This window comes from Tenrec ecaudatus, chromosome 1 (assembly GCF_050624435.1).
Source record: "Tenrec ecaudatus isolate mTenEca1 chromosome 1, mTenEca1.hap1, whole genome shotgun sequence".
NCBI classification, from domain to species: domain Eukaryota; kingdom Metazoa; phylum Chordata; class Mammalia; order Afrosoricida; family Tenrecidae; genus Tenrec; species Tenrec ecaudatus.
Window position 1 is genome coordinate 72,214,481 of NC_134530.1, and position 21,357 is coordinate 72,235,837.

General features: G+C 42.9%; 1 protein-coding gene across 4 annotated transcripts in view; it reads right to left on the reverse strand.

Moving 5' to 3' along the window:
* Window positions 1-4,752: 4,752 nt before the first annotated feature.
* STIL (STIL centriolar assembly protein) overlaps window positions 4,753-21,357 on the reverse strand; it is a 64,133-nt gene continuing 47,528 nt past the window's right edge. For all 4 annotated transcript variants that reach the window (XM_075555798.1, XM_075555788.1, XM_075555793.1 and 1 more), the window contains 3 exons: window positions 11,717-11,924; window positions 9,720-9,970; window positions 4,753-6,139 (listed from right to left, as the gene is read on the reverse strand). In XM_075555798.1, coding sequence (XP_075411913.1) covers window positions 5,356-6,139; window positions 9,720-9,970; window positions 11,717-11,924 — 1,243 coding nt within the window. In that variant the 3' untranslated portion in view covers window positions 4,753-5,355. The remainder of the gene's footprint in view (window positions 6,140-9,719; window positions 9,971-11,716; window positions 11,925-21,357) is intronic.

Here is a 21,357-nt window from a genome sequence, read left to right on the forward strand (position 1 = left end):
TTTGTGGCTTTGGACAAGTTACTTCAAATCTTTGTTCCTAGAAAATGGGAGATAATAACAGTATCTACCTCATACCATTGCTTAAGAGGCAAGTTAACAGATCTAAAAGGGCTTCGAGCAAAGTGCAGCGCATAGGGGATGTGCTCACTAAATGTTAGCTACCTAATTGCTACGATGATTAGACATGTAATACATAGTGCTGGTGGCAGAATGCGTTTCCCAGTGAGCTGCTAATCCCAAGGTCAGCAGGTCCAACCCACCAATCACTCTAAGGGAGAAAGATGAGGCTGTCTGGTCTCAGAAAGACGAAAAGCCTTGGAAAATCAAAGGGGCAATCTGCTCTGTCCTATACAGTTGCTGTGTGTTGGAATGGGCTTGATGGCAGTGGGTTTGGTGGGTTATCCTGTGAGCCCAGTGTTCCTGGATGCACAGGCCAACAGTGCAGGTTTTGGTCTTTGAAAAAGACCTCCAGGGATAATCCCATCCTTCGCGAGTCTTGGTCCTCATTACACTGTCCTGAGCCAGGACTTTGCCATTCCTCGTGGGTTTTTTATCTACTTTGGTCGCAAAGTTCTCTGTGCCTGTGTGCACTTTTTGGCTTCTCTTTACTTCACAGGGTTCCCATGAGGACTAAGTGGGAAATCTGAGTGGGATTCTGATGTGAATGCGGTTCTGCGCCTCCGTGCCAGTGTGGACATAAATGCTTCTACCACGGTAGGGCCGAATGGCACCTCGCAGTCTCCGTTATGTTCCCTGAGTGCAAACCAAGGCCCCAGACAAAGCGGGACCATCGCTCATCCAGCAGGCCTTTTCCATGTCACTCTTCCCTGGGCAAGGGGTCAGACAAGAGCCCTGCCCTCGCAGAGCTCCCAGCAGTGGGCATGTCTGCCACAGTTGGCTGCAGTAACCTCTATAAAAGAGGGCGAGAAGAGGAGCAGGCAAAGGGCTCGATGGAAGCTCCGAGGGGCGACTTCATGTCCAGGTGGGGACTCTGGGAAGAGTTCCTGTGCAACTGTGGGATAGAGAAAGGATACAGAGAATTAATTTTCAAGCTGGGCTTGGGAGAGCCCACAGGGCTTTGAGGCCAAGGAGGGTTGGGATGCAAAGGAGATAATGTGAGCAAAGGCAAGAAGGGCTAGGATTGTCTCGCTTTCTTTGTTCTAGTAAGTCCAGGGTAACAGGGCCTGGGTTTGGTTGCCTGACCCCTAACTTACTGGCAGCTCGGAGTCCTGAGATCTGCGTGTGTTAGCTGGGGCAGCTCCGGAGAGTCGCTTCCCTAGTTTGTCCTCCAGGGTCCTGTCTAGTAACATGAGACTGGAGTGATTTCTGGGGGCCTGCTGCTCTGCCTCCCCTTGCAGCTCAGACGTCACCTTTTCCATTGTGTTTTTAATTAGCCTCAACAGCCCTCTGGGCCCCAGACCTCCCTTGAAGAGGCAGGACACAGGACTTTCCTCAAATCCATCCTTTTCCGGTAGGTCTCCATCCAGGAAGTGGGAAAACAGGATTTCCTCTAAGGATGTTCTGAGACCCAGACAGTCCCGGTTTGGGGAGGAGAGAGGAAGAGATAGGGAGGATTGCTCAGGCTTCCAAATCCTAAAGTATTTGGGGGGAGGTTTATGTTTTCCACCCCCACAGACTTTGAGCTCCTTAGAAAGAGGGAACATAGAATTCAGAGCTGGAGTGGTGCCCATTCTTTAAAAATGTTCACATCTTAGTGGGGGAAGTGGAATCCCCGGCCCCTTTAAATGTGTATGATAAAGGTTAGCAGATCAGACCATCAGTTTACACTCAACTATTGTTTCAAGTCATTCCTTGTAAATTCCTTCAAAATACCGTCTATATCCCACTTCCTCCCTGGGTTCCCTGTTTCCATGCCTCCTTCTCCCGAAGCCCTCTGCACTTTGTCCTTGGATAAATGCTATCCTTCTGATCTTAAGTGATGGGCTATTCTCACACGATGAGTTCCGTTCCAGACCTCAAGGGTGAATCGAGGCCCATAGTGTTAGCTATTCCACCAAGCCCTACCCAACCAGAAAGCCTGGCCTCTTATGACTTGAGGTTTTGTTCCACATTTTTCTCCCTTTCTTCCCAGGACCGTGTAAAATGATTCTTTTCTAAGTAGTTGGTACTGGTAGCCAATCACCACCTAGTTCTGGTCTACGGGTCATAGAGGTTGATGTTGGTGTGGTCCATTAGGCCATTATGCTAAGTTTCCACACGTCTTTCAATTTTCATTGTTTTCCTCTGGATGGGAAGACACCAACAATAGTTGCACCTTAGGGAAGTCCTTTTTGTATTCTAAATTATGAAATTGTTAAAGCATTAATTCGAACAGGTATATCTTTTCTCCAAGTATACTTGTGGACATTTCTTAAAATCCTTCAAGGCCCAACATCCAGCACTATCCCCGCCAACAAGCTTCTCCTGTCAACCCACCGCCGACGTCTTTCCTTGCAGCAACTCATATAACCATGCTGTGTCGGAGTGGCAGGGACCAACCCCCACTTCCAAAATGGGTCAGCTGAAGCCTACATGGGAAACGACTTGCCCAAGGTCAGTTTGGAGCACAGCAGCAAACTCAGTTCTTGCCGACTCTCAATCCAGTGCTCTTTTTAGTCTTTCGTTCTCCCTCCAAACCCATACTATGCAGATCGATCGATCTCCATGCTTTCAGAGCTGTTTCCTCCAACACCAATGGCTCCTTGTCTCCCCTGTTCTTTCTGCAAGATTCTGTGGAAACGTCACCATCCCTCTGGAATGTTCTGATAACCCTCCTCCCAGTGTCTCTCAGTCTCATGGCATAGTATATAGTCGTGTTATAAACCCTGACCTGAGTGTACAAGTATTGCTAATGTTTGTTTTCCTCTTGCTCACATGTCTCCAGGGTGACTCTCTATTGCACATCACTGCTTGCTCAGCACTTCTCTCAATTCCAAGCAGAACTAACGGTATGCTCCTGTGGAATGGCAGGAGTAAAAGTCCTGGTGTGGGGAGGGTCGAGGAAGTAGCTGCCCCGAATTAAGCTACGGAAGGACACTGGGCTGCTATCCCGGTCATCAACTATATTGTGTAATATTTACCAAAGTGGATGATACCACATCTGAGGAATGTGCCAGAAAAGCGGGAAGCGGGGCAGGCAAAAGCAGAAATCTATACTCTATCCAGGATTAGTGGCTGGAGCACAAGTGTTTCACCGACACAGGGCAGGGCACTGAAGAGCAAAGAGCACCTAGGAAAGCCAAGAGGAGACGGGTGTTCTCACTAGGCACTGCTGGGGCCCTCTCCGTTCCGGATCACTCCTTTTGGCTCTTGTGCACAAAATGCCTCCTATGTATGCTGTATGACTGTTTCCAGACCTATCTAGGATGTTTGTAGTCGGTTAATTCTTTCATTTTTTCCCCCTAATCATGTAAAATACAAATGATCCCTACATTTACTTCTTGGTTAATGAGGGTCAAACAGCCTACTTGAAGTGGTACTGACAATTCTGTTCCTTAATATTTACGTCCTTGAAATGGGGATGCTCTGTAATTTTCCTATAAATCTAAAACTACTTTAAGCAAGACTTATTTTTTTAGCAAAGAAAATCTCAAGGCTTATAGTTTTTTTTTTAGTTAGTAAAATAACGCCACAAACAATGGCCATAAAAATATAAGGGCAGAATGGACATGCAGTTTATTACAGTACTTCCTGCCATGGTGAATACCTGGCAGCATAAAACATGCATTCAAAGAATGGTTACAGAAAATGATGGAATGACTATGACCCTCTTGAATTTGTGTGATATTTTTTCCGTTTTCCAGTATATGAAACCTAGGATTGATGAGTCTGCAGGGACAGCGAATAGTATAAGGGTTTCTGGGGGTACAGTGGTGGGGTGCATGTGAAAAGGAGTTCAAAAGAAAAGAACATTTTAAAACGGATTGTAAGAACAATTGTACACAACTGCCTGATGTGAGTGAACTATAGCATGACAGGATGTCTGTATTAACTACCAATAAAATGGCTTTGAAAAAAAAAGGGCAGAAAAAAATACGTGGCAAAATATGCCACACACACACACACACACACACACACACACACACACAGGAACAGGAGAAAGCCATGTCAGCCTGCTCCCTAACAATCTGGTGTCTAGGTAGAAGCGTGTAACAGGAGACCATCTTTATTTCAGTAGCAAAGCTCTCTCAAGTTGAACAGGGACATTTCCGCTTACATTCAGAAATAATTTAAAACAATTTCTTCAAAGGTGAAGATAAAGGCATAAGCTATGGACCTATGTAAAAACTTGGTTTCGAGAGGGCATTACGCTGAGGATGGCCAGAGTATGTGATCCCACTCAGTAGATCGTCTCAGACCCACCGAGAGCAGCTCCTGGGCTGTCAGGGGTAAGGGGCAGCACTCGCTTCTCCTGGGCAATGGAACAGTTCTGTATTCTGAGACTGCGACGGTGGCTAGAACTAAGTACCAAACGAGTCCACATAAAAACTGGTCGAATCCCAAAGATGTGTAGTTTCGTTACTAGTGTTGGACCAATGTCAGTCTCGAGAGTTGACTCCGGTAGTGCACTGTCAGTATGCTGGGTAAGTGTATGCCTGGGCTCTCTGTGCTGTTTGTGCCTTGTGCGTCTACCAAAAGTTTAAAACAAGTGAGGAAGGGATATGGCATGGCAGAGGACTGAGGAAAACAATCTAGACATTTTTACTAAGTTTCATTAAAAACTAGCAAAGAACTTGAAAAAAACTCACTGAGTTTATAAAACACACTCATACCCAGTACTTTTATTCTGCGACAACTAGTGCTACAGACATGGAGGGTGTCACATGAACAGTAACCCACTAAATTGCAAAAGTTTTACTTCCAGAGAGTTTAAGAAACATACACCTCAACTAAGAGGAAATACACTCCTTGTACAAAAGATACAAAACGAAAAAAAACGAACCAAAAACTTTCCACTGAAATTCTGTAAGGGTTGATTATGCTAATTAATCAGAGTCATGATAACTGTATATTCTTTTAGGTGATGCTGGGTTTGTGCTGAGGTGAACACGCTGGGAAACAAGTGTACTATTTAGAATGTACAGTATAAAATGGCGCCTTAGATTCTTAGAGGGACAATGTCTGTGTCCCCAATTTTGTTTTAATAACTTATCTCTGGGTTTCTTCTTTTTCATGGTCTCAGCTCCTGGAACTGCTATGCTTGAACAAAGAGAACTCAGCCTTGCCAGTCATCTCACTGACTCAGCTCAGTGCAGTGAGCGGCTACCATGAGACAGACACTACTTCGAGAAGGGTTAAGAACTCCAAAAGGCGCTGGCTTCCTTAAGTATCTTTAGGAAAGGTGTCATTAAAGGCTTAAAATAACTTGGGCAACTGCCTAAGACGTTTTACATCTAAGAATGTGCCTACTGAATTCATGCTGTTCATCTGCCTTAAAGTTTCAGAAGGCTGCACACTTTCTGGAAAACCCGGAACATCCTTTGTATTTTCTTTCTCGGGATGTTGGGTAAACTCCGCTTTACCAGTTCGGAGGTTAGCTGCCGGACTTGGCTGAAGGTTCTTTGATAAGAAAGCCGGGCTGTTCAGTAACTGCAGTGCTGCCTTTGGTTGGCCACCTTCATTGGTAATGTTTCTCAACACCGGCACATCTGGGTGAACGCCCGCAGGCGTGGGACAACCGATGAGCTCACAGGCATTCCGAGACGGCTCTTTCTGACACACACGTTGCTTTGGCCCGGATGAGCGGTTGTGATTCGACACCTGCTCACTTTTGCCAGCTGTGGTGTTCGGAGACGCCTCTTCATCTTCACTATTGTCACTGCTTTGTATGAGTCCGTATCTCTTCATGTACTTTTTGGTTGCAAACGACATGTTGCTTGGTGAGATTAAACTAAGGCCCACGGTGCTTTTGTCCGTGTTGATCTGTAAAAGGCTAAAGGCCGAGTCACCGCTATGTGGGTTTGATCGAGTGACAGAGAGTTGTGACAACTGATTTTCATTGAGATACTTCAGCGCGATAGCGTTTGCCTCCATGCTCAGATCCACCCCGCTGGGGCTTAAGCCACTCGTGCCGACATTAGCAAATGACATGTAGTTTAGTCCGGAGATCACGGCTTCAGGGCTGATGCATGCCAACACACTGAAAAACACAAAGCGGGAAGCCATCATCATTCTGCGTACTAGACGGCACTCACTGAAATGCGGCCTTCTACGGAAGGAAGAAAAGGCTATCTGTGTGAAGCTTCCTGGTGCTTCTGATCTGGGTGTTCAAACATGCAAACCTTGACCATGTACACATACCGCCATGGGCTGAGCGTAAGAATCTAGATTCGCACGCTGAGAGTGCGACACATGCTATTTTCCCAAGTTCAGACATTAGTCGATGTGTGAAGACCAAACATAACACCCCAAACAGGCAAACTGTTGTGAGTTGTTTAATTTACGACTAGTCCAAAAATAGGAGAGAACACCTAATGTTCAATGTAAATCAAAACAAACAACATCAACAACAAAAAAAACCATATTTGATCTGTATAGTACAAGCTTTGATGAACAGCACAGAAAATTAAACTGTTGATGAGAGTCCATGTTTTGGAATTCTGTCAATTGAAAGCACAAACCAGTCTCAAGATAAGGGCTATCACCTAGCAGGCTAACTGCTAGCATTCGATATCATCTTCAACTCACTTTGGTCAGTGTCAATGCAAATGGCTTGGCTTTTCCATATATGTATATAAAAACACACAAAAATCTAAATTGGTTGATTCCAATTCATGGCCACCCCATGCATTTCGGAACAGCACTGCACTGCATAGGATTTCCAATGGATCTAAGATCTCACTTGCACGATGCCTCTATGTGGATTTGAATGGCCAGCCTATTGGTTAGTATCTGATCGCTTAACTGCTTGCACCACCCAGGGACTCGTGTACAATACTAGCTGTTTACCTCTTGGTGAGGCTTAATTACGTGCCAGCCATTCTGCGAAGCATTAGACATGTATTATCTTATTTCTGTCCCTAAACCTTCACTAGTAGTAAGCCTTCCCTATCTAATTCCAACCGCATTCTCTACTCTAGCATTGTAGATTGCCCTTCCTCTACTTTTCTTACCTCCCAAGGGAAGGGATTTTTATCTGCGCTCTCTCTCTCTCTCTCTGTGCCCAGAACAATGCTTGACCCATAGCAGACACTCAATAGATACGTGAATTGATAAAAGAAGCAAAGGTACTTTTATCATCTTTACTGTACAGGTACAGTTTTTGAGAAAAGTGAGGCACAGAGAGTTTAACTAACTTCTCTAAAGTTGCACAGCTAGCGGGTGGCAAACTGGGGCTTTACCCCTGGCTGCCTTATTCTAAAGCTCTAGAAATCATTGTTTCACCATATGGTATTCAACAACTTATATTCTGCTCTCAGTTTTCCTGTTTCCTAAGACATTAAAAGGCCTTTGTGCACTGCTTGTTGTGGTAAACATTATATTCTAGTAAAAAAATAATATGCTGTAACTTTCTATATCCTTCTGTTTTATACATATGACTGCTGCTGCCGGCATCCCTACTCCACAAAGCCCAGACAACTGTCAGGTATTTTCATTCCTGTAAGGAACTTGCAAGAAGCAGTTCCAAGTTACTACTATTCCCTGACACCAGTGCTATTATTAAACAATGAACAGTGTGCTTAATAATGCTGAGCTTGATAACTACGGAACTCCCTTAATCTTCTGTAAGTTTAATGCTTGGGAGACAATTTAATAAAATGGAAGAGATGCTACTATTTTACCTAGACATTCTGCTTTTATGTTACATCCCTAGCAAAGATAACTTCTACACAAAGTCTCCTCCTACTCTACTGTTTGGTCATTTCCTCATAAATCATAGGCATAGCATATTAGGAAGTGTGTACATATTAAAATAATTACTTGTATAATAATTATAAATAATACTAAAATAAAAATTGTCAAAGCAGATAAAAATTTCACAAGTGTATTTAAAAGGTAGATTTAATTTTAACTGTATGTTCTGTTACAGTGGCATAGTGGTTACTTGTACCCAGTTAGAAACCACCAGCGTCTCCATGGGAGAAAGACGAGACTTCCTACTCCCTGAAAGAGTTCCAGTCTCAGAAATTCACGGGGCAGTTCTACCCTGTCCTGTAGGGTCACTAGGAGTTGGCATTTGCTTGATGACAGTTTGATTTGGTTTCTCCTGCGAAGGAATAGGTAAAGAATCTCTAAGCAGTCAATATTAGTTCAGAAGATTCTTCAAGTTTCACGAACACTCAAAAACCTCCAACTCGCCGCCACGGAGTCAATTCTGACTCACAGTGACGCTACCGGGCAGGAGAGCACACCCTTGGGTTCTGAGCCGTCCTCATCTTTCCCCTGAAGGTGGCTGGTGCTTTCAAAGTTAGCAGCCCTACACTCACCCACTGCGCCCTCAGGGCTCCCCAGCACAGCTCCTTTCCTTTTGGAAGGAAACAAATCAAACAATACTCAGAGCCAAAGCACATCGCCACCAGGCCAATTAAGATGGAAATCAAAGAGAGGGTATATCTTAAAACCCTTGTGCACAAACAGACCGTGTCAGAACCCCCTTAGTGTGCAGTCCCAATCCAATGACGCAGAGACTATGACGGTCATATGCCAACAAATAAGATGATTCCAATTTACTCAAAGGTGAAAATTAACCTTGACTCACTGTCCCCACTGAGCGCAGAGCCAAGAAGCAAGGCAAAAAAAGCAACTAGTGAGACTTTGAAGACATGCTTTGAATTCAAAGGTCACTTCCACTGGGAGTCTGCCTGCAGAGTCTCTGTAGACCTCAAACCCACCATTTCCTTTTCTCCACCATTTCTGGAAGGAGCACTGGCTGCTTAAGTGGCTGCCTAACCCCAAGTCGTTCAAAACCCCCAGCTGCTCTCAGACGGGCCTTTCTACTCCCGTTCAGTTGTAGTCTCACAAACCCACAGGGGCAGGTCTAACCTGTCCTCTCCGCTCCCTGGATGGCCGTGCATTTGGTTGGCACCTATGTCTGGGTAGGTCTGGGGCCCTTTCTCTGCTCTTCCTGCACCTCATTCTCTCATTTTCTGCAGTGTCTGAAACAGGAAAGCAGAAGGGAAGTAAGTCTACTCTCCTTTGCATCATTGTTCTGGTGAGATGACTGTATTGTTGTTGTAATTAGAAAACAACAACTACTAATTAAGAGAAAGCATGCCAGCTTTTCATAATCCCCAGCTTTTATCCCTTTTATTTAATAAGTATGTGCTGAGACCATCTTTGAGGAAGAGAAACCTGAAGTTAATTAAAAAGGAAGGCCAGCTGAAGGTCACCGAACTACGCTTTTCAAAATAATCCCTAGAAAATGAGTGCTTTGCGTCCTGGGGGGCCGGCTGTGTGAGTGCGGGTCCCGTAGCTGGATCCAGCCCTTTCTCCACCAAGAGAACTCACTTCTGAGACACGCCACCCTGTCAACACACTTCGCTGGCATCTCTTCTCAGGAGACATTCCACAGTCTCTCTCAAAATATGTTCCAATGTATTTCTCTCGCCTTCTAAAAGGAAGCATCTAACATGTAAAGATGCTTTCTCATCCAACAACCATGTAGCAAGCACTGGATAAATGACTTAGCTGATTTGAAGGCAAAGCTATCTTTTCTCATCAGGACCGCTACAACACATCTACAATGCATTCAGAATTGAAAATAGGTTGTAAGAAATTACCTGGCATGATCCACTTTATGTGCATTTTTTTTCACTTTAGTGGGAGAATCCATTTTGACTCCAAGGCTTCTTAGTTGCTTAAGGGTGGCATTAAGAACACAATCTTTGTCCACTGATGCTGCATCATGTTTTTTTTTCTTTGTATGGTAGACATTTTGAGTCCGGGTACATTCATGGCTGATAATCACTGCTTTTGTAGATGGCTGTTCTGTTTCTTTGCAAGACTTATTTAAAAGGTGGTTCACTTGACCCTAAGGAAAATAAAAAGGATGCACTTAAACACCATTAACCATCTTAGAAAAGGAAAATAGTAACAGTAACAGGCCACACTGCAGGAAGTGCAAGTACTGAGAGCAAAAGGAAAATGGAGCAGCTGATGCCAGGGCTCCGTAGAAAGGAAATGCCTAGAAAATGAGGAGGGCGGCGTGTGTGCAGATGTGCTCGACACTCTGATGTATGCACTGTGGTAAGAGCTGCAAGAGATCCCAATAAAATGATCTTTTAGTAAATAAAAAAGAGTAAAAGAAGTCCACTCTAATGAGTTTTTATCAGAACTTACAGCTATGTTCAGACATATTCATTTTTAAAATGTCAACAGATTTAAAAGCAGTTAAGTAATATTCTGTCAAGAGGAACCGATTACAAGGATCTACCTGTGACCTCCTCCCTGGGGGACGGACAACAGAAAAGGGGGTGGAGGGAGACGCCGGACAGGGCAAGATATGACAAAATAATAATTTATAAATTATCAAGGGTTCATGAGGGAGAGGGAAACTGGGAGGAAGGGGAAAAACCGAGGAGCTGATCCAAGGGGTTTAAGTGGAGAGCAAATGTTTTCAGAATGATGACAGCAATGAATGTACAAAGGTGATTTACACAACTGATGTATGCATGGATTGTGATAAGAGCTGTATGAGCCCCTAATAAAAGGATTAAAAAAAGCAATATTCTGTCTTTTCAATGATTTATGTTAAAATCTTTATAAACAATAATTTTAAAAGCCTGCTTTCATTTGAAATACTGATCATGTGTTTCCGGGTTATACATGAAACACTCATGTTACTTTCAGAATCTGGCTCCTTTCTACAGCCAAGAGTGGCCTGTGATGTTATCTCTGCCCTCCTGACACCAAAGCATATTTCATCCCTGAGCACTAATGATAGTGGTCACTTCATACGCATGGATTGTGCCTCTAGGTCTCAAAACTGTTGCACTATAAATTGTGGCACTAGACTAAGGCCCAGCAGATACATAACAAATATGAAGTGTTTGCTGAGCGAATAAATCCCTATGAAGTATGTCTACCAGCCTTTACTAACAAATGGAGAAATCAAATGTTCCATTGTTTATAAACTGGGCAGATGTCAAAGTCAGAATCATTCACCCTTTAAATCTCAGCTTTCCACCCTAACTTTTCCAAGACTATTTCCTTCAACCAGAATGATGCCTTTCTACACGTGTTCTTTGCGGTTTTAACATACCTCGTCTTACTTTACATTCATTCATTACTGAGTCGGCACAGTTATTTCTCCCGGGCTATGAGAACGGACACAGACATGTTTATTTTTAGACTATCCACAGTACTGCCTCCACTTTTTAAGATTAAGCTAAATATCAGCGAACATTAGCTTGCCTGGATCCAAATCAGAAAATAATATTATAAATAACCCACAAGGTTCCAATTTTCAAACTGACTACAAACTCTTGCTTGTTTTTTTCTGATAGTAAATCTAGTTTGAATTTGATATATCATCACCCCTTTCATTTAAAAAAATGAGGCTTTTTGTTCTGGCATAGTTTCTGATGATTGGTGTGTTTACAGTAAATTACTGAATTTAGGGTATCATATACATGAAAAGTTCAAGAAAATAAACCATATATTGTCAATTAGGCAAAAACGATTTTATCTCAAGATCCAATCAACTGCTTTCCAGGAAAGGACCCTGTATTAAACAAAGCTCTCAAGAAGAAGAAAGGCTCTCTAGATAGTTTTTTACCAACAAATCCTGGTAAATTTTCTGGTTGTCCGTTGGTTGATGAGGTAAGGGCTGTATTACTTGCTCAATGTTTGGTTCTTCTAATGTGACCGAGTTGTTACTAGCACCCTCTGTTGGCCCAGTCTGTAAGCACATGCTTACACTCTCCGCCAACAGGGAATTGGGGAAGAACACAGGCGCATCGGCTTCTTTTCTCTGAGGGGCAGAGCTGTTTGAAAAGACACGAAGCAAGTGTTAGTTATCATGGTACCACTAATGCATACTGGGGGTGCGGTACCTAAGAGGGGGGGGACTCGGGCAGCAGTCTGGTTCTTCTTTTCAGCCCTTGTGACACTACATAAGTACCTGTTCTTGGGAAGTTGCACACACACTAGATCATGGTAGTGTTTTAAGCTACATTATTTATAATATATCTAAGCAGCTTCATCTAAAGGCTGGAAAATATACCTCCTATTCTAATCCACTGATTTCACCTGGACGTGGCATAAGTGTTCTTGGAGAATCCCAAAATTTAAAATATATCATTTTTTCACCTAAAGTTTTAAGATATAGTTAAAAAAAATCAACTCAAGTTCATGAAATGTCATCTGTAATTACATATAGTTGGGTACTACTATTTTCTTTCATATGTTTTGAAGTACTTTAACTTCTTATATAACAAAGAGGTCACTCACTCACTGCCATCAAGTCAATGCCAACTTATATCAACCCTACAGGACAAGGAAGAACTGCCAGCGAGTTTCCGAGACAAACTGACGGGAGCAGAAAGCCTGATTTACTCTGCAGTGCGGCTGGTGGTTCCAACCGCTGACCTTATGGATTGCAGCCCAACGCAAAACCTCTACACCACCAGGGTTCCTATAATAAGACATATTACTTTCAAAATTAAAGACTAACCAACACGTATCTTAAAAATAACTAATATTGGCTAGTAAAATATTTATTATAGGCTAGACGCTGTTAAGTGAATCGTATCATATAATCATACACATCAGTGCTTCTTAAAGTGGATGAAACCACCCCCTGGGGACCTTGCGGGTGATGGGAGGAGGCTGCACAGCAGGTGCCCACACGCTATTCTGGATGACGGCTACGTACAAAAGCAGATGTTTACACACTGTCCTGGATTGTGGGCTATGGAACAAAAGCTTCTCACTGCCAGGGGAGGCAGTGGCCAAATAGATTTGGGAATCTATGTTCTACATTACCCCCATTTACCAGACAGGGAAATACAGGCCGAGAGGGGTTAGGAAACAACCTAAAAGTGTACTCAGTAGTAAGAAAAGAAAAATCAAAAGTAAGTTAACAACTGAAGATAGTCACTCTTTTTCTTTTAAGACAGTCACTTCTAAGACTTTAGAATATTTCTATCTATATTTTTCTGTATTTTCTCTGAAAAGCTTTTCTATATGTAGTTTTCTTTTCAATATGTAGTTTTTTACAAGCTCTTAAAAGCAATCATTATACCAAATACTGTATCTTCTTGTTTCACGAAACAGTCGTAAAACAAAATTTTGATGGTCATACAATATTTCTTTTATGGATATGATATATTTTTCTATTATCCCTAACAATACCTTTTAAACTTCCTTTAAAATTTTAGGTTATTTCTAATATTTTCCACATCTTTGAATTTTAACGATGCGAAGTGCCAGCACAATGTTAGCACATGCTCAAAGATACTATCTAAAATTAATCTTTGCAAAATACTAGTCTAGATTTTTTTATGCACATTATTATCTCTGCAGGTCTATCTAGATAAGACAGGATGAATAAACAATCTGGAGGAGAAAACAACTGGACCGATGGTTCTGGAGGGTCATGGGGGAGGGGGTTTGAAAGGAAGTGATGTTAACCGACCTGGGGACAAAGAAACAACAAGTGATCCAAAATCAGTGGTGAAGAGGGTGTAAGAGGCCTGGTAGGGGACTGATCAAGGGCAATGTAATCGAGAGGAATTACTAAAACCCAAATGAAGGCTGAGCATGATAGTGGGAGAAGAGGAAAGTAAAAGGAAATAGAGGAAAGAACTAGGAGGCAAAGGGCATTTTAGAGATCTAAATAAAGGCAGGTACATATGTAAATATATCTCTATATGAGGATATGGAAATAGATCTATGTGCATCTATTTATAGGTTTAGTATGAAGTAGCAGATGGACATGGGGTCTCCCTCAATGCAAGCACACTTTGTTCTATTAAACTGGAATGCCATGGTGCTCACCTTCCCAACACTATCACTGAAGACAAAGCAGGTGCATAAGCAAATTTGGTGGGAAAAAGTTGATGGTGTCAGGCTATCAAAAAATAAAGTGTCTGGGGTCTTAAAGGCTTGAAGGTAAATAAGTGGCCATCTAGCTCAGAAGCAACAAAACCCACATGGAAGAAGCACACCAGCCTGTGTGACCATGAGGTGTCAAAGGGATCAGGCATCAAAGAACAAAAAAAAAAAATCACATCATTGTGAATAAGGGTGAGTGCTGAGTGGAGACCCAAAGCCCATCTGTAGGCAATTGGACACCCCCTTAAAGAAGGGTCTCGTGGAGTAGACGAGCCAGTCAGGGTGCAGGGTAGCAACAATGAAACATATAACTTTCCTCTAGTAAAAGACCAGTTGTCTGCACTCCAATGTTTATTGCGGTGCAATTAATAATCACTAAGAATCGGAAACAACCTCTATTTCCATGGATAGAGGAGTGGAATAGAAAACTAGCACATACACAGAGTCGAAAGCATCACTGAAAACACTGATGATTGCATGAAGCACATCATCTCCTGGGAAGAGCTGGAGGAAATTATGCTAGGCGAAGTCAATCCCAAAAGGGCAAGTACAACATGAGTCCACTGAGGTAAGTATAATCAACTCAGTAGGCATAGAAGAAATGCCACTTACCTCAGACTTTACATGCTGAGGTACAGGCAATCAGGCGGGGAGACAGACCAAACCCAAGGATGTACACAAAGGATGAACACAAAGAAGGGGAAAGGCAGTGGGGAGGGAGAAAAGGGCAAAAAATGAGGAAAAAAAGAGGGAGATGATGGCATTGGGGGAGTAGGGCACTAATTTACCAAGGGGGAGGGTATTGTTTATGTCTCCACAGAAACGGGAGTGTGAGTACAGACTCCACCACGGTGCGCAGAACCGTGAGGGCACCGTAACCACGCAGAGCAACTCATGAACAGAGAGGTCTACAGGGCCAACCCCATTCAGAGGCAAAAATGACCCCCCCCCCCCTGAAGTATATGCTACAGAGGACAACAGTAAACCTACAGGTTAGGGAGAGGGGCAGGCCTGCCAGGTAATAGAGAAGCAAAAAGAGTGAGGGACTAGACCCCCTACTGGCACGCCAAGCCTGGAGGATGCTGTCCCTGCACGGAGCCGCTACGGGCTGACAACCGCTCGAGACATGCTGTCCCCGAACTGGAGCACACTGTGACAGAGGACAATACTGGGGACACACAGCAGGGAGTGAGGCTGGTCTGACCACCCCCCTATGGGACGAACCAAGAAGGGAACATAACAGATCAGCAACGGGAGTAAATCCAAACCACAAAACCTCTGAGGAGCCCCCAAAATAGACTTCAGGTCAGGAGCGGCAGTTCCCAGAATCCCCCAGGACTGGTGGGGAGATGATCATAAAGGTCAACAGACAAACCTAGAATTATGTATGCTTGTTTAGGGCCTTTTCTGGCTAGTTCTTTTTTGTTTGTTTGTTCTCTTTTTATTTGGTCTCTGATTGCTGTTTTGCCTACCTATATAAGATCGCCATGGGAACCAGCCTGAGGAGAAAGCAACAAGACTGAGGGTTCCAGAGGGACTTTGGGGAAGGAGGAGGCAGGGGAATGGAGCAATGAGCAAACAAAGCCATAGACAGGGAAACAACTAGGGAATTAAAATCAACAATGAGAAGGACATAGACACCCTGGGGGCATTGGAACAACAGCAATGGAGCTGAGAGGAACTACCAAGAGGCAGAAGAAAGGAGCGTGTGATCGTGGGGGAGGAGGAAGGTAAAAGGAAACAAACGAAAGCTCTAGGAAGCAAAGCTATAGACAGAGGTATAAACACAGGTGTGCACTGATGTAAATATATTAATTCATAAAAAGAAAGCCACCGGCCTATGTACAATACACTGAGGTAGTGAGTGGATGGACTTTGGGCCTCTGCTCAAGCCCTCCCTCAACACAAGAACACTGTTTTAAAAACCTGGCATTCTGTGAGGCTCACTGTCCCAACATGATTGCTGAAGACAAAATGGGTGCATTAGTAACGTGGCGAAGAAAGAGGATGGTGCCCAGTTATCAAAAGATACAGGACCTGGGGACCTAAGGCTTGAAGTTAAACATGCAGCCATGTAGTAGAGAAGCAACAAACTCACATAGAAGGAGCACACCAGCCTGTGTCATCATGAAGTGTTGATGGTAACAGGCACCAGAAAACCCCAAACAAACAAAGCCATATTGTTGAGAATGAGTGGGGTTGGAGGAGAGTCACAAAACCCATCTGTGGACAATGGGACATCCCCTCACAAGGAAGGGATGTGTCATCCAGGGTGGGTGCAGTGTAGCACCGATGAAACACGCAATCTTCCTCTGGTTCCTTGAGGCCTCCTCACTCCCCACTATCATGATCCCAGTTCTGCCTTTCACTGTGGGCTAGGTACAGATAAGAAATAAGAACTTACAACACAAGGAATCCAGGAACGGGAATGAGAATAATGATACCAGGAGAGTAGAGAGAAGGTAGGGAGAAAGGGGGAGGAAGGAGGAACTGATCCCAACCATCGACACATAAATACCCCGACCCCCAGGGGAATGAACAACAGAAAGGGAGACAAGTCTCCCTTTATATATAATAATAATAATTTAAACTTTATCAAGGGGGATGAGGGTGGGAGTGGGGGAAGGGAGGGTAAAAAGAGGAGCTGATACCAAGGGCTCAAATATAAAGTAAATGTTTAGAAAATGATGGCAACATATGTACAAATATGCTTGATACAACTGATGTATGTTATGTTATAAGAGCTGTAAGAGTCCCCAGTCCAATGACTCAAGAAAGAAAAAAGCTGGCAAGCCTGTGAGGAGACAGGTAATCTTAGACACTGCCGGGGAGATCACAAACTTAACACAACCCTATCAGAGGGGAACTGGGGAATCCTTAACAAATTCCACATGCGCTTAACTCTGGACTCAGCAGTCCCACTCCTAAAATCTTACAAAATATTCGTGCAAAGATAATTCCACTATAGTATTGTTGGTAATGGTTTAACAGTGGAAATAACCTAAATGTCTATACATAGGAAAGTGGCTGAATAAGCTTACTATGGTACAACTTTATAGTGAAATACTATGTGCCTTTAAAAAAAACCCCGGAAGAGCTCTAGAAACTGATTTGGAGTGGCTTCCCAAGCATACTGTGAAGTGAATAGAGCAGATGTAAAAGCGTACATACAGCAAGCTACCCTTCATGTATGAAAGGAGCATCCGAAAAAACAGGGCAGATAAGTGGGAACTGAAGAGATTGGTTTACGAAGGGGGGAGAAGTGGGAAAGAATGGAAAAAATGGGCGAGAGTGGGTCACAGGGATGAGAAGAGAGAGACACTAGGTTTGAGTAGACAAGTTTTTATATAACTTTATCTCTTAGAACCACGATAATGTTTTCACTTAACCAGAAAAGAAATAAAATCAACTAGGGTCAAAACAAGTAACAAAGGAACCTGATGGTACTACAAATGAGAGACATAACCACACTGAAGGGGAAGGAGGAAGAACTAACCTAAATCACTCTGGAAAAGTCATTTGAGTAGATATTACTAATGCTAAAGATAAAAAGAACTGTGACAGACACTATACTAATCTCAGGGTGGGGGGAGGTGGGGGGAAAAGGGGGAACTCATCGCTATGAATGACGTACAACGCCTCTCCTCCCCATTGGGGGATGAACAGTAGAAATGTGGGTGAAAGGAGACAACAGACAGTGTAAAATATGAAAATAAATGGCAAAGTATGTACAAATGTGCTTGATACTAATTGATGTATGGATTGTTATAACAGCTGTAAGAGCCTCCAATAAAATGATCTATTAAGATTAAAAAAGAAAAACCTCTACTAATTTAGTAACACTGTTTCTTTCAGGGCTATGGGTTAACAATTCTTAGTATACTCAATATGTACACAAAGAGAGAACAAATGAACAGACACACTGTACAATGAGAGGCAGGTTCCTCGCTGTTAGGGAAAGAAATTATAAATAAATGAACACTGAATTGGAAATAGAAGATCAGTAGGAATTCAAGTAATTTAATTACAGATAGATACACTGAGGAATAAATAGGTGTGCGTGCACGCGCAAACACACACACACACACACACACACACACACACACACACACACACGCTTCTTAGGTGTCTTCTAAGACGCTCTCAAAACACTAACATCTGTTGTTGGTTCCAGAGCTGAGGCTAGGGAAATTCAAGTGAAGTCTAAAACATTTTGTAGTGGAAGAAAATTATCATCAGAACCCTCACAATAATTGTATGAGGGAGGAACCTGTATTATGCAATTTTATAGACAAGAGTCACCCAGCGGTTCTGAGACCTGCCCGTGGTCACCCTGCTGTGATGCAAATCTAGGCCCTTGCTTTCCGCCACTCTGCTGCTATATATCCCCTTCAAGAACTGAAATAATCCGTCTTGGTATTTAACTTCGCAAGCAAAAATTGAAGTTGAATAATTATTTATAAACTGTCAAGGGACCAGTGGGGGGAGCGGGGAGGGAGGGGGAAGGGGAAAAAAAAGGGAAACCGAGCTGATTCCAGGAACCCAAGTGGAGGGTGAATTATGAGAATTATGAGTGCAACGAATGTATAAGGGTGCTTTGCTCAATTGATGTATGTACAGATTGTGATAAGAGCTTTATGAGCCCCAATAAAAAGATTTAAAAAAAAAGAAAAAGAAAAATGTAGAGAAACCAAACACTAAAGATTTTCTCAATCCTCAAAGGTTTTAAAACAATAGCAGCACCGACTTTCAATGATGACTCTACTATGGCAAATATTAGTAGGTATTTCTAAAGTGTGGCTTCTGGAAAAAAATTAGGGTCATTTTAAAATTCTCTATAAATATCACTACTTGTACTCTGCACTGGAGAAAAAAGCAATCAATAACCAATTACACTGCAAGGCAAATAAATGTATCCTTCACAGACGGCTTCAACATCAGAAGGTCTGATACAGGCCAGCAAGACATCCAAGAGGAAGAGGGACCCCATGGAGCCCGGTGCCATCCATGAATACCCAACAAAGGGAACCATCAGATGTCTGCGAAGGATCCTAGACACACTAAAACCACCAGGGACAACACTGGAGATAGTCTTTAATCCAGATCAATACATTATGCTGCACAAAGATTAGATTTGCATCTACTCATGTGCTAAAATCAATAGAGCTGATTAATTGCTCCGAAAAAGCAATTAACAGCATTCTATCAATTAACTCAAATCTGCTTTCCAAAGTTAAAATTCAACAATGGATCTGAGAGTGTTTTTAAAGTTCTGATTAAAAAACGATTTTAAGAGTAGAAACCCGTAATTCAAGAAAATCATCTGCAGTTTACAGAATTGAGGAGGATAAACAAGGGTATACGTGGTTCTTTTCTCCCTGTCCTCATTTTCTGTAATTATTCAAAGTAAAACACGGACCTTGGGGTCCACTCCAATGCTCTATGCATCTGTGAATGTGTCTGAAGTCACTTATATGGGAAAACACACTAAGTCACATTCCGAAAACACAGAAATATGATCCCTGTCTTCTAAGGAACTCAATCTAGTGTGAGACATGTATATAAGACATATTTAAATACACTGTAGTACATAATATAGTGTATACTTAATTGAATTACATGGTTAACATATATGAGGATAAATATTTCTCTGTGGTTTACATGGTTTTAATCTGTATTATAATCAGACTAATAAAAATAGGCAACATATAATAATAATAATATAGTGATCCACTGTATCTCACACCAGTCTACACCAAGTCCATGGCTTCATACTGTTCTTGCTATGTTATACCTACATTTCTGATCCCTTCTGCCAGTTTACTCAGTCCAAGTTACTTTCATCTCTAATCTATGGACCAGTTTCCCACTTCCACTCTTAGCTTTCTTTAATTCATTCTCCCCAAACTAACTGTCGTGTTGTGGCTGGGGCTCATGCAGTGGATTCCCACTCACAGTGACCCCATGTCAGAGTAGGAATGTTCCAGAGGGCTTGCCTAGGCTGTTCTTTTTATCAGAAGAGAATGCTGGTCTTCCTCCCAGGGTGCTTCTGGGTGGGTTCAAACTGCCAGCCTTTCAGTTGGTAGTCACGTGCCTAACGAGTGTGCCAGCCTTTCAGTTGATAGTCACGTGCCTAACGAGTGTGCTAGTCATAGTTCACTTGATTATCAGTCTGTTTTATAAGAACAGTTATCATTAGATTTTCTTTGATTGCTTCAGCTGGTTGCTCATCTCTCCAACCTACGTAAGTTAAGTGCTGTCTACCTTGCCTCATGACTGCCCATGCTTGGTTCTGTAAGAGCACATGATTTATAACAATCCATACATCAATTCTATCAAGCACAGTTGTGTATATGTTGCCATCATTCCTTTCTATTTTTAAAAACATTTTATTAGGGACTCATACAACTCTTATCACAATCCATACATACATCAATTGTGTAAAGCACATCTGTACATTCTTTGCCCTCATCATTTTCAAAGCATTTGCTCTCCAATTAAGCCCTTTGCATCAAGTCCTTTTTTTCCCCTCCCTCCCCGCTCCCCCCTCCCTCATGAGCCCTTGATAATTTATAATTATTATTTTGTCATTATCTTGCCCTGTCCGGTGTCTCCCTTCACCCCCTTTTCTGTTGTCTGTCCCCCAGGGAGGAGGTCACATGTAGATCCTTGTAATCGGTTCCCTCTTTCCAACCCACTCTCTCTCTACCCTCCCAGTATCGCCCCTCACATCCCGGGTCCTGAAGGTATCATTTGCCCTGGATTCCCTGTGCCTCCAGCTCCTATATGCACCAGTGTACATCCTCTGCTCTATCCAGACTTGCAAGGCAGAATTTGGATCATGGTAGTTGGGGGGAGGAAGCATTTAGGAACTAGGGGAAAGCTGTATTCTTCATCGGTGCTATATCGCACCCTGACTGACTCATCTCCTCCCCTAGACCCCTCTGTGAGGGGATTTCCAACAGCCGACAAATGGGCTTTGGGTCTCCACTCTGCACTTCCCACTTCATTCACTATGGTAAGATTTTTTTTCTTTCTTTTTTTCTGGTGATGCCTTATACCTGATCCCTTCAACACCCCGTGATCGCACAGGCTGGTGTGCTTCTTCCATGTGGGCTTTGTTGCTTCTGAGCTAGATGGAAGCTTGTTTACCTTCAAGCCTTTAAGACCCCAGACGCTATCACTTTTGATAACCGGGCACTAACAGCATTCTTCACCATATTTGCTTATGCACCTGTTTGTCCTCGGTGATCATGTCATGGAGGTATGCACACAATGATATGATTTTTTTGTTCTTTGATGCCTGATAACTGATCCCTTCGGAACCATGTGATCACACAGGCTGGTGTGTTCTTCCATGTG